At 38.9% G+C, this 16,847-nt stretch overlaps 1 protein-coding gene across 1 annotated transcript in view; it reads right to left on the bottom strand.

Moving 5' to 3' along the window:
- Positions 1-15,810: 15,810 nt before the first annotated feature.
- Positions 15,811-16,847, bottom strand: part of LOC147447718 (sulfate adenylyltransferase subunit) — a 48,047-nt gene continuing 47,010 nt past the window's right edge. Inside the window, exon 5 of the mRNA XM_086523432.1 lies at positions 15,811-16,603. Within this exon, the coding sequence (XP_086379558.1) occupies positions 16,196-16,603 (408 nt within the window). The 3' untranslated portion in view covers positions 15,811-16,195. The remainder of the gene's footprint in view (positions 16,604-16,847) is intronic.

Below are 16,847 nucleotides of genomic sequence, written 5' to 3'. Positions count from 1 at the left end.
ATTTGTGTGTTGCATGATAGGATTAGTGATGTGCACGTCTTGCAATTGTTAGTATGTGTGATTGGGTTGATTAGAGGTGAAGAGAAGTGAATGTGGAGATTGCCTATTGTGTGAGTGTTTCCATGTCCTAGCCGGGTAGCTCATCCCTCCGGATTGATAATTTTGTTGGTCATTGGAGCTATGAAACGATGGAACCTCCCAACAAGGGCTATCTTGGGTACTTTTCTATGGTCTCTTTGGGATTTATAGGTACTACCTCCAACTATATTTGGTATTGATTCTAGCTAGCTTCGGTAGGTTTACTTTGTCTTGGAAGTTCTTGGGTACTTAGAATGGTACTGCCTTGGTGCTTCCTTGTCATATTTTCAAATCTAGCTTTGACTTGAAGATGCCTTGGTATGTTCTTGATCTTTTTGGTGCATAAGTACCTTTGGACTCTTCGGTACTCTTTTTGGTAGTTTATGTATGTAGTTTTGGTCCTTTGCATTGTTTTGGTAGTGCCTTGGACTTTATCATTGTAGGATGGGACCGCTTTGGTACCTCCTTGGCATAGTGCCAATCGTTTAGTCTTGGCACATTTCCATAGTCTCTTTGGAAGTTTTTATTTCTTGCCTTCTAGTATTTTTGGTACTGTCTCTACCTGCCTTGGTTATACCACCAATCATAGCTTTCTCTATGACTACCTTGGCATCTCCTTGGTGTTTGGTGCATACAATACTGTTTGGTCCTTTAATGCTTGTAGGGATGTTTTGGGTAATTTTCCATGGTCTCTTTGGGACTTATAGGTACTACCTCCAACTATATTTGGTATTGCTTCTAGCTAGCTTTGGTATGTTTACTTTGCCTTGGAAGTTCGTGGGTACTAAGACATCTAGGATGGAATTGCCTTGGCACTTCCCTATTATAGTACCAAATCTACCTTTGACTAGAAGATGCCTTTGTATGTTCTTGATCTCTGTATGTTCTTGATCTCTTTGGTGCATACCGTTACCCTTGGACTCTTAGGTAAAAATTTTGTAGGTAGTTTTGGTTCTTTGCTTTGTTTTGGTAGTGCCTTGGACCTTATCATTATAGGATTGGATTCCCTTGGTATTTCCTTGGCATAGTGCCAATCGTTTAGTCTTGTTACCTTTCCATAGTCTATTGGGTGGGTTTTAACTCCTGCCTGCTACTATTTTTGGTACTGTCTCTAGCTACTTATTGTACTAATGCCTAGTTACTGTCTTGGTACTTTGCTTGGTAGTCTTAGTGATTCTAAATTTAGGTAGCAAGTCCAAATCTGCATGGGTATTGATGGTGAATGATTGATATTTTGTTTGCAATGTCTAGTGGCGTGTTTTGTGAGATTGATTATTTTTCTTTTGTTGTGTAACTCCAACTGGATACACCTCGATGTTGCTCTCCTCAACTTCGTACCTGAAAGTAATGCCATCTTGAGCATCAATTGCCTTTGTAGAAACTTTGAATTGTAGACCATACTACATCCAATAATCCCCATTTGTGAACTATGAACACATCATGTCCAAAATATAAAACTCCAAGATAATGAACTATTGGAACACATTCTATCCATAATCTAACCAACAACAATGAATTGGCTAGCCCATTCTCCTAGAAATTACTAGCATTTTGCAATGCATCTGGAAAGACCGCTCTCAAAGCAATATCTCACACCCACAATCTAATAATCTTATCGAGATCAAACTCAACCTCAAGAAACATAGCACACAAGTCGTAGTCAAGGATTTAATATTTACGTAATTACCAAAAAAATGTGTGATCACAAGGTCTTATTGATAGATTTATATAATGACACTTAACATGATCACAAAAAATCCGGTTAAGAGAAACTTGCAAACCCACAAAAAAGCCCGCCGGGCTATACAGTTTTCCCTACAGGCCCGCTGGGATTTAATATTTTCCATGCGGGCCCGCCGAGAAAATCTAGATACGTGACCAGCCCACAAAATAATATATATTAGGGCCCCAATCGGGGCCGCCGAGTGTTATTCCGAGAGAGAGAGAGAGAGAGAGAGAGAGAGAGAGAGAGAGAGAGAGAGAGAGAGAGAGAGGTTGTGTGGGAGCGTGCTCTGCATCGCAGTGCACGACAGTAATGGAGTACCTGACCACACGACCCGGGTAGGTGTTGTGTGTGTGTGTGTGTGTGCATTGTGTGGTAGCATCCCTTTTATCGTATTGCACGGCAATCATAAGGTACCTTACCACACAATGTGAGTGTGTGCGTAAGCCATTTTATGGAACAGTGTTTACCACGAGGCATCACCTCGGTGACGTGAGGAATATGGTGTCCTTGTGGTAAGTATTGGCTCACTGTTTGGGTACTATGTCGGTAACGCGGCGATTCTAGTATCCTTATGGTGAGTCAACTTCTCTTCCCCTTTCCAAAGAAACACATGGCCATCGATCGGTAACGCGGCTATATGATGCTTGTATGCAAGCCATTATTGCTCTTTAGATTTGGGCGGTACTCGATCGGTAACGCGGCTAATTGAGTGTCATTTGTTAAAAGCATCTGTTTTTGCATAAATGTGGCGTTCAGGTTGTTAATCCGATCGTACGAACACTATATAATTTGTATGTGCATGTGTAATTCATTTTTTTAAATATTAAGTATATGACATACTTGGTCGGTAACACGGCCGAAAGAGTATTTCATATACAAATGTTTGAATTGTTTGGTATTGTTGTTTTTAAGTGTTGTTATGAAAATATATACTAGCTAATCATATTCAAAAGAATGATTTATTCACCAATCATCGTCGCTATTTTAAATGCTACATTTACATAAGTAATATTCACACTATGTTACATCTCTATGTAAAAAAGTATATGCACACAATTTGCATGTTAAATATTCATTTTTATCTTTTTAAAGAGCAAGACGTGCTTTGCAATTTATGCTTGGTTTGTATACTTTCAATGTTTTAAAATGAGCTAAAATAAATAAGTAATATTCACAATATGATGAAATGTTTCAGGTTTTTAACCTGCATTGTTTGATCTGGATGAAGTTCTTAAAAGCTACTTGTTTGCTCTGCTTTTTACATGAGTAAACATTGCATTTTAAAGCGAAATTTTTTTCCAATGTGTATCAATATAATCGTGCACATTTTTTAAAGTCTTCAAGTTATGGTTTTGGTTTGTCTGAACTAGTGCGAGAGTGTCAGTGCAGTGTCCACCCATGAGATTGTATTTGATATGCTCTTTTTTATTGTCCAGTGCAAAAATGACACCAGATCAAAAGAAAATTATTATGCATGCCATTCGAAAAGAATTTATTTTGGTAATATCATCATGTGCAGATGGTCCCATAGAGCTGATTAGTGAAAGTCATCATTAAAGACCTCACGAGCGCTATATGGGAGAACAGAGAGCGTAGATTGCGAGGTGAAGGCCAATCTGAGTTACTAATTCCAACAGGGATTCAAGAATGTAACCCCCACCACAAGGTTAGGACAGTGTTGGGCAATATGAAAGTTTGTTGTAGAGACTTAAAGGAAGATGTCCCTCCCACCTGTGATATGGCAAAATTAGAGCTCTGGGACAAATTATGGGAGGAACGGAAGGTCAAGATGAGGCAGGTGAAAGCTCAGGACCAAGCTTCCTTACCCAAGAGATTGAAGATGGCCCAAGATGCGCAAGCGGCTGTGGTGGAAAATCAAATATCAGTGCCACCGACACAATCATGCACATGGCATTGAATGCCAAGTGCGCTCATGTGACCGGCATTCCCCACAAGACCCTGGTGGAAGGTACAAGGGTTGGAGCATGATCTTTTGGTGTATGCACATTATACACCATTAAAGGCATATCTTTCTTTCCAGAGCATATTACATATGTGGAAAAATGCTACAAGGGAGGGAGTGAGATAAAATTGATAGCTTTCAGACGGAGCAAGGAATGCAAACACTTCACCCCTCCATTCTAAGATGCATTGGCTTTACCACTGAGGCTCCGTGGATCACAATCTTTCCATACTACAATGGGGGCACCTTGGGGGACATGATGTGCCGCTCGCCATTTGCCCATGGAGCGTTCAGAGGCTACATGCATAGGCTGCAATATGGCTGGAGGTCGAAACCACCGACAATTCATCACTTACCAAAGATAGAGACTGCACGGATCAAAGTAGTGATTGAGCAAATGCAAGCAATTTTACACGCTTTAATTGATGGTGTTGCGGCTGCTCACTTAGCCGGTATAGTGCACAGCAACCTGCACCCTTTCAACATAATGTTGGACTTTACTCGCACAAATAAACCCCACGTCGGTATCATTGATTGGGGCATGATGCTTAGAATTCCAGCCAAGCGTGTGTCAAATAATTATTTGCATGAAATCGGATGGTCGGACTTTGCAAGTTTGGAGGCACAATCAATAGGGGAAGGAGAGATTTCCAAGCGATCGAGGATTGCACCAAAAATATATGATCCACGATGCACAGATGCGTACACAAAAGCAAGCGACATTTATGCATTAGGATTTATATTCGACATGTTGATAGACTTTTGGAGTGCATCTAGAAAAGTTTATTTCTTAGAAGAAATATTTTACCACCCCGATCAAGATGCCATGAGAGCCATTCAGATAAAAGTAAACTACTGGATGAAGTTAAGAGAGCGGGAAGCTAGAAGAAATGCATCAGATGTTTCGATCTTTTTCAAAGAGCATTTAAAGACAGACCCTAATCCTGTCCAGCGAGCGCTTGTTGAACTTGCGTCGTCTTTTTACCCGGTTTGAACATTTTTGTACCCTACATTTGTATTTTTTCTGGGTATTTTACTTGTATTGAAGTCTATTATCTGGGTTTGGGGTGGTTCACCTCATTGAGTCATTTCAAGTATATTTGAATCTATATGTCTCTAAGTCAATTATCTTGTAGTTCAATTTGATCAATTGTCTTGTGGTTCAATCGGATCAATTATCTTTAGTCATTTGTCTTGTGGTTCAATTGGTTCATTTCGTTGTGATTTTGTTTTTCGAATCAATTGTGATTTGATTGAACCAAGATACGACGTGTTGTGTAGAGGACGAGACTGTTGAATCGTGGTATCTTTGAGATAGTTGAATCGTGAGAATATATTTTTGTCAAAGATATTGAATATTTGTCTATTTGTCCATTGCAGCTCTAAGATACTATGGCCGATGAAGAAAACGTTTGTGGTACCCAATCAGTGCCAGATGATCAACAGCAAGCGACTGTTAATGCATTTCAACGCATAAAATCTCTTGTGCACAGTATGTCGGCACAAGAAACGACATGCACTTCTCGACGACTATCAAAATGGGCAAATCCAAACCACATGCAATGGAAAGATATCAATAAAGAAGTGACCAAGGATATGTTTTAAAAAATATGACCATGTGAGGAATCGGAGATAAAGACAGGATGGTGGAAGGTATCAAAGTGCCTTCACAAAGCAATCAAAGAAAACACTGAGAGGATCTACTTGGTCCACTGGACAATGGAAATTGTGAGTTATTTTGTAAAAATGTTGTATGTTTATTTTGTGCAACAACAACCAGTACACTTTTCATCGAAGGAGACAGTTGTTGCCACCCATGCTATCAGGGAGAGTTGTCACTTTCACCCGAGATGAGTTGGCATAGATAGTTAAGGGGCCGACCTATAGTCCAAAAAGGAGAAAGATCTTTACACGACACAGCTGGCAGAGAAAGATGCAAAAATAACACGCCTTTCTATAGCCACCCAAACACCCCAATCATCACAGGTCTGAATGGAGAAAAGTATTCATCGCTTAAGCCAGGATGTTCAGAATTTGACACAGCGAGTAAATCCTCCGCTTGTACAAGGGACACACATTAGTCACCTTGTCTTGCATCTCGAGTTGGTCCCCTTGTCTACTTTCGATACATCTTCATCTTCCTAATGTCCAGTTTGCTACAAGAATTTTAATGGATGGAATGGATACTATACAGTGACATGTGGTCATTATTATCACCTCATGTGTTTACTTTGTTTAATGCAAAACAGTAGCCGATGTGTAATCTATTCACAAGATATTCCACAAGGAATATATTATATGTTTGGTATGGCAAATGAGTATAAATTCAAGCAAGCCCACCAAGATATCCCTAGCACTAGAAATCTATTTGGTGACGAAGATGCAGGGTACATTGATTACAAGCTCTTTTTGATACAATCTTCATTCTACTCTCAAGCTATATTGAATCTTTAAAGTTGTTATCTGGTTCTAAGTCCGAGTGTTGTGGGTCTTCTTGTAATTCAACTTCCACATCTATTATCATATTCTCTTCTATTTTGTAGTGCGTTGAGATACACCGACATTGAACTCTTCTTTGTCTTGGTTTTGACAATCATACAACCAGATTGGCATTTCCTCCTCGTAGCCATCACTTTTGATGTGATGCAATATCTTTTCATTGCAAACCACGTACATTAATTTTTCTACTCTGTCTGCTAATAATTTGTTGCGAATAGTGCTATGAACATACTTGTACATACTCCAGTTTCTCTCTGAACTTGAGTTTGTTGCACATTGCACTACTACTTTCATTGCAAGGGGACGTAGGGTCAAGTAATGCTCTCCAACATTCATCATGACTATACAAAATCATTTGCAAAAGGACCTTCTTTTAATCTAAATGCACTCATTTTTTTGATACAATCAATTCGGTCCTAAACATTGGAGTAGAACATGTTGACCACGTGATAGAATTGTTGACCACCTCTATATTGGACATCAGATCTAAATTCCAATACTTTGGATCGAGCATGTAAGCCACACTATGGAGTGGACTGTAAGTGCTCTTCCATCTTGCATAAAAATACTTGGCCAAAATTCTTCGTTGTTTGCCAGAGAATGGTAGTCACCGCTCCTTCTCTACTACATACACTTTTAGCTTCTTAGGATTTTCAACTCTGTTGGACTGACCACCATGTCATCCACACTTTGCCCACATTTGGCGCCTTCTGATCAAGGTTTCCAATCGCGAACATAATGGGCATCATTATACGGTATGCATCTATTACACTCCTCCACCAAGCAACCTTGTTTATAGAGCCACGTAGACATGTAATTTTCTCTTTCACTTTTTCTTTCTGCTCAAGCTGTCATTCATCAAAGGCCGTGCAATTGAAAGTATCAATCACAGCACACTTATTGTGGAGAAGTGATTCCTATGTATAAAAAAATGTGCAAAACTGAGTTTTAGCAGGAAGTTTCAGCATCACTGACATGCGCGTTCTGTATAAATTAAGCACGCTTTGTCGTTTCAAGATCAATTTCACAATTTTGTGTCAATTAATGTGTGGAAAACACTTCTTTACTAATTTGCTAGCGTTTTTACAGTTCTTTGTGTTGTCCATGACTACTTGAACGACATGTTCAGCTTCGATTTCTTTAATTACATTAATCAAGACCTCAAAAATGTATTTGCCACTTTTAATTGCATCGAAATTTTCAATCACCTTTATGAACGTTTCTCCCCTTGGATAAACCAGCATTACATTTTGATCAGTGGTCTTCTTTGAACATTTGACCAACCATCACTCACAATTGTGCATCTTAAAAGCGACATATTTCCAAGTATTATTTTGGCAACACGCTCTTTGACTTTGATGTAACATTTGTTCAAGAGAACATTTCGTATCGTGTGATAAGAAGGAGCTGAAAATCCTGGGCCAAACTCATCAATTTTCTTCCAAGCGGCCTTCCAATGATTGTTGTCTACCATGACCAGAGCACTTCCAGTGAAGAAAATCACTTTGGCGAGTGTAGTTTGTGCTTCTTCTAAAGACTGCATATGAAAGCTTTGATGCAATTATTTTTGAAGCATTTGTCCAAGTCCACCTTCATTGTGATTCTTTAAAAGGAACGTTGCTTGACATTGCCTCTCCCTGCGCAGGCTGTTCTGCAAGGTTAGTTAGAGTCACCACAGGATCAGCAAAGTTAATTTTTGGCTCTGATTTCTCTTGACTTGCATCCATAACAGAGCTATGCATCCATTGTCTCTTGCCACTCTTTTTGGCGATCTCTTCTCTCAAACGCTTTGCAATTGCAGGTGTCTGAGGATGTTCACATTTCCTACAATTCTTTTCAATGCTACCCAAAAAATGGTCCCTAATACGTGGTGCATCGTCTGATTTTGTTGTAAAGCAAAATTTACATTGCCACTCCATATATCGACTGCATATATTGTGAGTATAATCTCACTCTTTGCCAAGGGATTTTTTATTATTTGGCTTCTTTGTACCACTTGTGCCGAAATTTTGCTCCATTGCTTTCAATTTGAAACTGAAGGCATAAGAACTAGATGTTCAGTTTTTAAAACTTTTTTCTTCTTTTCAATATATATTAAAAAACCAATCACTAAGAAAGTAATCAAATCTACACAATATGAGATTTGCAATGCACTCTAGTCAATCGACATATCGATCACATATGTTGTGAGCAAACATACACATTGCAATGCACTCTCTACACGGCATTATAAATACAACAATGCTATGAATTCTCCAATGCAATTATTATTATTAGTATTATTTATACATCCTCTTCATTTGCAAACAATAAGACACATCTATTTTCAAATGCTACAAAGAATAATCAAACTTCTACACTCAAACGATGTCAATTATTTTCAAAACACACACGAAAGCAATAATATCTATGATTGCTTATGTCATGCACTAATAATCTTTCATAATACATAATGCACTCCCTATATAAACCAATGCATGAAACAACGCAAAGAAACCTTCAATACAATCACACAATTGAGAACTACTTGTACCCAGTCAAGGATTGTAGCCCCCTTATGCATCCAATTCAATATATAAAAACTATTTTTACCCAATTAAGGATTATAGCTCTTACATTGTGCAGTGACAATGTATATCAACTCAAATCTATAATCAGGTTGGCCACGGAGAAGGGTAAACCTTAGGTTTTCTTTTAGATGACTGCCCCGCCCCCCCTCGGATACAACCATTTGCCTAGTCAAAGCACCACGGTAAGCATGAGGTTTTCTTTATATAACTACGCCCGCCTGGGTTTTTTATTTTCTCGGCGGGCCCGCCAAGAAAATAAAAAACCCCAACGAGTCGTAAGGGAATATGCTTATACCCGACGGGTTAACCGGCTCTATTGGTTTTTGCAGGTCATCATTAAGTTCACGTTAACAATTAACACGATCACGTTTTTTTCTTATGTAATTACTAGAGTTATTAACGTAATCACACGATCGTGATCACGTCAATGAAATCGTTGATCGTAGCGTATAGGATGCACCACTGGACAATGATAAACAAACATCTCTTGCACCTACAATGTCAAATGCCAAACCATCAGTCAAGTGTACACAACCAAAGCTCCCACTAGAGAAAGTGCTAAACCACTCACGATGTGGTGTGACATGGAAAACTACATCCTCATCTAGCAACTAACGGGGAGAAGTGTCACCCCTCGAAGACATGTCAGAAGGAGGAACGCTAAAGGTAAATGTGACATCACCACTCTAGCATGTGTCAAAATTGTATGTGCATCTCGCATATATCATTGTCGCTGCCTCATACGTCTAAAGCAATGATGCCTAATGTGCCATGTGTTACCACAATTTCAACATTCCATTTATCAAAAACTACGAGACCGGTGTCTCCCATGAGTCGTCATTGTTGACTTTAAATTGTCATACATGTCAACTACCATAAGTCATCCAAGGCATCGGTTGTGAAAGCCATGTGTAGTGTGTCACAAGAGGTAGTTTCCTTTGAGTCGGCAGACACTACTGCGTCCTCGAAGATGGTGTTCAGAGGAACTTTAGAAGGCCCCGTCCAACTACTATGTGTAGAGACATGAGATGGCACTATAGATCTGGAAGCCGGTGTGGTGCAAAAGCGATGGTTTTCTTTTTGGGAGTTTCTTGGGTTTTTGTGTATGCAATAAGGTGCATATGTACATGGGGGTTGGAATGTACTTGTTCGAGTCCTTGGCCAAAGGCTACATGTCTTTTTGGAGACTCGAGTCATTTTGGCTACCAGATAGATGCCCATATCTTTTTGGCAGCCTGGATTGTTTTTCTGCAAAAAGTATTTTTTTTTAATCACCAATAGGTCCCAAGTCTTGAGAGGAGAGCCCAAAGGTCAATAGAGAAAAATATTCCTCAACTTTCCAAAATGGTCTTAGCTCAGCAGATCGTTTTTGGAAGGACAATATTTTTTGCAAGATTATGCAAAGTTGGGCACCTTGAAGGTCTTATGTACTATTCATTGGCAAAACCTAAGTTTTGACCCTAGAGTTTTCTCATATCATTTGTACAACCAATGTCCAAATGAGGGTTTAAGTATACCAATGTGACCCCAAGGGTCCAAAGACCACACTGGCTCACTATTGGTCCAAAATCTCCTTTTCTATGAAAATGATACAAGTGCTCAAAAACAATATGAGTGGCCCAAAACGAATAAGCAACAAAGTTGATTTGGTGCTATTATCTTAATTTTTGGTTAAAATTTCTAGTGTTGATGAAGACAAGTAACCACCTTAATTTGGATTTTGGGGTACAAGAAACAAGTCTTTTTTTTTCATTTTCTTGGAATACCTTTGTGCCAAAAAGGTAAAAACATTTTTCAATACACTACTTCATATGCACTTGTCAAATCAAGCCATATTTACTTTCAAACTTAAGCTAATCTTACTTAACCTAATCGTAATTGGCGAGAGAAAATCTCAACCGCTAGGGTTTTTTGTGGGTTTAGGTGAAATTGAATGAAGGTGAAAACCAAGAAGCGTGCAATGCAAGCAACAATACATTATCTTAGGCTTTGTTCTTCTTCACTCTCTACCAATGGTGCCAAAAGAACGTTGTACGGCCACGGCACTATACTGTCATGCTTACTGACTAAACCCTCAATCCAACAAGTTGGAAGTTTTACCTCTAACCTAGAGTGTGAAAACTATAACGCACCACCACTAAATTTGATGGTCTTGAGAGATGCATGCCATCCACATTGCTAGCTCAACCAAATCGATCTTTAGACCTACTCACTTGGAACTCTATGCTCACTCTCTTGTGCTTGTGCAATGCTCTCATAATCAGGTTCTCAATGTAGCCTTGTCAGATGTAAAATGAAGTAATGTAGCTACTCCATACAAGCCTCAAGAAAGCTATATGTGTGCATAATTGAGCAGACAAGCATGCCTCTTAACCTCTCCTGCTTTGATGCACAACCTAGCCCACCACCGTTCACACAAGAAGCATTACACAATGATTAAGCACTCAAATGATTGAGAAAACTTGATTAGAAACTTTAAGAATACATGGACTAAGCAAAAGAGAGAGAAGGAACATTGGTTCCATTCATGATCTCAACCATCATGCACGAGGGAGCATCTGGGAGCAAAAGAATACAAGTGGGAAACTCCTTGGAGTGGATGAGAAACTTATGGTAGCTCCTTGGTGTTCACAACGTAAGTTTAGATGAACAACTCTTCAACTTTGAAACCCTCAAAATGATCTAAAAGTGGCTATTTAACGTAATGATAAAACCCTAGGTTCACAACAAGCTAATTATAATCCTAGTGCTTAGTTTTGGGCTTTGAGAGTTCTCGATAAATATAAGGAAATTCATCAATCTTCATAAAACATAGCCGTACTTACAAAAGCTTAGATAAATGGACTCAGATTGTTATAACCTTTAAGTGGCATGTGGCAAAATAATACAAAATTAGCGGTTGTCTTTGGTCCTGCTGTCTCCTTTAGCCCATGTCTTTCATTGTTTAGCTTCTTCAACATTTGTTCTACAGCTTTGACATTCATCGCACATGTGTGCTCTGGTAGGCATGCATGCATCAAGAAGTGTGCATTGATTTCCATCTTTCGAACCACTTCTTGGTTTCTTGCATCCATTGCGAGCTCATTATTTTGCTTCTGTGACTCTTTTGATCTTTGTTGCTCCTCTCCCATGCTATTTCAGAAAGTCTATGCGGAAAGCTTTGATGCATCTTTATCAGGTACTCCACAACTCCATATCAATAACCTCAATGGGAATTGATACGTCTCAAGCAAAAGGAGCTTGTAATGTGTTTGTGCCTTCACTTAGAGAAAGTTTGCAAGAAAGCATTTTGGAACATTTTGATTTTTTTCCAAGTGGACACTAATGCTAGCACCCCATACTTCAACGAGAGAGAGAGAGAGAGAGAGAGAGAGAGAGAGAGAGAGAGAGGTCCTCTAATTCGCTAAAGAGCTCCATACCCCACTTCTTCAATGGCCCAATATAAGCCAGGGTTTCCCTTATATAAGCACATAAGGGAAACCATTGCCTTACTATTTTCAATTGTTCTAATTTTTAGGACAAGTAAAGAGAAGATATATCATCTTGGTACTGATAAATTCCGATGCACTTTTGCAATGGCAACATACTCCATCACTCTTCCCTACTTATGAATTGCTATACATGATGTTGTTCTTGACAGTTTAAGAATTGGCTACCATTCATATGCCCTTACATATGAATAAAGCCACAAAAATAAATGTTAGGTTTCTTGATTGCAAAGGACATAAAGCACCACATTTTTTTGTCCAAAATAAGATTCCATCTCTCATTAAGAGTGACATAGAGGAAAGGTAAAATAGGATAGGTGGGGTGAATAATCATATAAAAATGGAAGCATCATTTCCACCTGAGGCACTTCAAATCAAATGAACTCATGCACCCTGTTTCCAGTCCTCACCTTTTGAAGGAAGGAACATAGGTTGAACCACTTAAATCTACTTTGCAAGAAAGATAAAAACCTTCGATCATCTCCCCTTAATTACAAGTCTCATAACTTCCATGTTCCACACATCCTTCACACAATAGAAACCCAATAGAAGGGCATCAAGAAAGTCCGCAAATAGAGAACTTTTTTGAGTCTCAACCATTCTCATTCTAAATGTCTAGTAGATTCGTGAGCTTGCATTTGATCCAACTTCTGTAAAAACTCCTAAAGTAAATATGAAAATTGACCCTTTATTGGAAAGAGATTGGAGGAGGTTTTTCCCAATTCTTGCACTAGACAGGGGAAAAAAGTTGTTGGAAGGCACACAAAGATGGAGAAGAACGAGAAGCTCAAGGGCACACCACATAGGAAGTAGTATTATTGAGTGTGCTAATACAAAGATAAGGCCTATGATGGATGTCTAAACAAGCCGTGGTAAAAACATCTCCTAGTGAGGAAAGAAAGTATCCTGATAGGCCTTAGTAAGTTCACACATCACTAACACATCGTGGTAACAAATCCCCTTAGAGTGATACGATTTAATAGCATCATATTAGCAACCCACCAATGTTAAGAACAATGTGCTTCATCAAGCAAAAGATATTAAGAACCTAAATGAGTATGACTAGACATAGATGCATCCGATTTACCGTGGCATAAAGTATGTAAAGCCACTTTGACATGCTTCTAGCCTATTATGTTTAGCCCTTTCTTCCTCAATTATGTGATGTATGTCTGGTCAATAATGGAGTGCTTTTGTGACAACTTTTATAATCCACATACGATGATTTGCTGCCTGAAAGTGCTCTACATGTGGTCTAACCGCAAGTGAGCAATGAAAGGCTTCTTGCCATGCAAAGCTTCATAGAACAAGCTTTGATAAGACAATTGTCAAGTACATATGCAGCACACATAACAACCTCTAGCCAAAGCACATCAAAGCTTGTCTTTTGTCTCTACATGGGCGCCATCTCTATAACTGCTTTATGCACCACCTATAGGACCACCTCTTCACTCATTGCATACTTAGACCGAGTCTTAGCATCAACTAACTATAGTCTTTTATTTTCAAGTTAGCCTTTTCTTTTTTGGGGATGATAGAGGATATACCACCCATGTACATTGATTTGACTCATAGGCCAAGTCCGGTCTTTCAAAGACATGGATAGAATCTCTCTCTCTCTCTCTCTCTCTCTCTCTCTCTCTCTCTCTCTCTCTCTCTCTCTCATACACACGCACATACATTTGATAGAAATTCACACCGTGCTTTTTTTACATATTTCATCTGCACAACACAATGGTTGTGTGGGCTATTGTATCAATTTTGTCTCATAGACCAAGTCTTGCCTTTCAAAAATCTCAAATCTCAAATCTCTCTCTCTCTCTCTCTCTCTCTCTCTCTCACACACACACACACACACACACACACACACACACACACACATGCCTAATAGAAATTCACTCTTCTTATACAAATGTCGTGTGCACAACACAATGGTTGTGTGGGCTATTGTTGTGGCTTGAAGTTGAAGGCTCTATGAAAAGAGCTTGTTTTAAAAATATATATCTCTTTAGATGCTAGACAACACAAGCATTGATATTAGTATAAGATGGATAAAATAGACCTAGTCTAGCCAACAAATGGTATCATAAAGCCTTGCCCATTAAGAGCCTTCAGTTAAAGCAAGAACTGAGATTTGCCACCTCTTTTTGGCAAAGAAATGAATTTTCATCCTAAGAGCACAATTTTGATTGTCCACTTACTTATACGTCAAGTTTTATGTACGAGTGATGTATTAAACACTAGGGTTTGTCACTGTCACTGTCCTTATCACTATTCTACAAAGAATGTCACCAGCAATTTTAATCTTGTAATATCATAGCTTGCAACAATGCCACAGACTAGGGTTTGTCAATGTCACTGTCACTGTCACTGTTCTACTAAGAATATCACCTACCAAGTTAGTCTTGTACTTTCAATTTCATAGCTTACAACAATACCATAAAGTACCAACTTGTCAACCTCGTCCTTACCTAAGGTTGGGTAGGATTATAATGTCAAAACTCTTCAGTGCACCTAGGGTTCTCATCCATTGAGACTACATGGAAAGAATTAACGAGAGAGGAAAATCTCATCACAACATGAAATACTCATTAATTACATGTGTGGATATTCATGCAAAGGGATAAATTTTTGTCAACATTAAACAAGTACATTTCAGGAAAAGGGGTTCCAAGAATGCACACAAACCTAAGAAGAAGGAGAAGCTCAAGGGCACACGATTAGGAGCTAGTATTACTTAAGTGTGCTAACATTAAACAAGTACATTTCAGGAAAAGGGGTTCCAAGAATGCACACAAACCTAAGAAGAAGGAGAAGCTCAAGGGCACACGATTAGGAGCTAGTATTACTTAAGTGTGCTAACACAAATATATAAGTCGAAGAAAAAACTTTGAAGCGAGTTAAAAAAGTACCCTAACGATGTTAGGTGTGCTCATACGTCACTTGTATATACAAGTCTAGCAAAAAAAAACTTACAAGTTAGTGAAACAAGCTGAAGTATCACGTCAGCACTGAAAAAGAAAAGTAAAAAGAAATCCATGAGGCCCTTAAATGAAGGGACAACATGCTAACTAAAGATCAGACATTTTAAAACAAAAAGTTGAAAAGGAAGACTTGAGATAAAATGAATGTACCCATTTACAAACTAAACTGAGGCAATCAAAAATTTGTACTCCCTTCTCCCTTATCCTCTGAGGCATGTTTTAACATGCCAAAAATTGCCCTGGCCTCGGCGTGTTCTAAGACATATCACAGTAACAAAATCTACTTTGGGAGTGATGCCGTGAAGTTGCTTGTACTGCAAAAGAGTTCAATTAACACAATCATATTCAGATAATACACAACATTGCATAATTCTAGAATAATATCTGATGTAATACATCGACAAATGTTGTGCCAACTAATATCTCAAACCCACCCTTGTTTACAACCACCACCAAGATGAAACTTGTAATGAGACATCAAAATCAAATTCAGAACCCTGGATCGAAGCAATTCAAATACCCTTAAGGATGAATTAGACAAAAGAGTCAGAGAAAGACATGCCTTGACAAACTCTGCAGGACAGTGATATTTGGCTTCCTGTCGAGTGAGTTTCAGAGAGAATAGCATCATTCGGCTTCTCACTTCCCAACATGACCCTTCAAATTTTTCTTCCCAACTGGAGATGTACTCACTGGCTACTCTTCCAGCCAGAAAAATGTAAGCAGAGACCAGGTTAGCTATGAAGGACTAAGAAATATGAGAAATAGAAAATACAAGACAGAAGCCGCTGTACTACATTTTTGAGCATAAAATGCTCCTCGGTTTCAGGAGCTACAAGATGCTGCCATGATAAAAGCATTCATTGACTCTGTTAAAATTTCACAAACTACTTGTCCTCCCTTTTTCGACGGTCTCTACCAGTGAGCATTTGAAGCATCTTCTCCTGCTGCTGAGCTTGCATTTTTTCCCTCAGACTTTCTTTCTTGTACTCGGAAGGAGGTGGTGGTAAATATTCATCCTCACTCTCCTCCTCTACTGCATCGTTAGGCGAATGGTTATTCCGCCCATCGTTCTCTACTTCCTTGGAAACGGAAGCATCCGCCTCTTGCTTTAACAACCATTCGCTATTAGAATTCTCATCACGATTGCCATCTTCATCTTCTTCATCCTCTGTGTCAGGACCTTCAAGATATTCATCTGGAATTTTCCTCAGGTGGAAGCCTTGCCGAACCCATCTGAAGAAGAGTCTAAATAATCGAAATACTTGCTTTGGCCCATGTGTAATTGAGAAGTACTGCGTAATACAACACAGCTTTTAGGGCAACCTCTTTTTATTGACATAATTTATGTGCACTGTGAGCAAATAACCTAATCATTCTACAAGATAGAAAAGCTTCATAAGTTTCTCAAACACTTCTGGAAGCATACCCTGCACTAATACAAGGCACCCAGACTTATACTCGCGATCACCACTTTTTCTCCTACTTTCTTCATTTTGTGAAACTTGGAACACAAGCCAGGGGACGGAACATATGAAA

This window comes from Adiantum capillus-veneris, chromosome 11 (assembly GCF_014529385.1).
Source record: "Adiantum capillus-veneris isolate H3 chromosome 11, ASM1452938v2, whole genome shotgun sequence".
Lineage (NCBI taxonomy): Eukaryota > Viridiplantae > Streptophyta > Polypodiopsida > Polypodiales > Pteridaceae > Adiantum > Adiantum capillus-veneris.
Note: the sequence above shows the minus strand (reverse complement) of the source record. Positions and strands in the feature narration are given on the sequence as shown.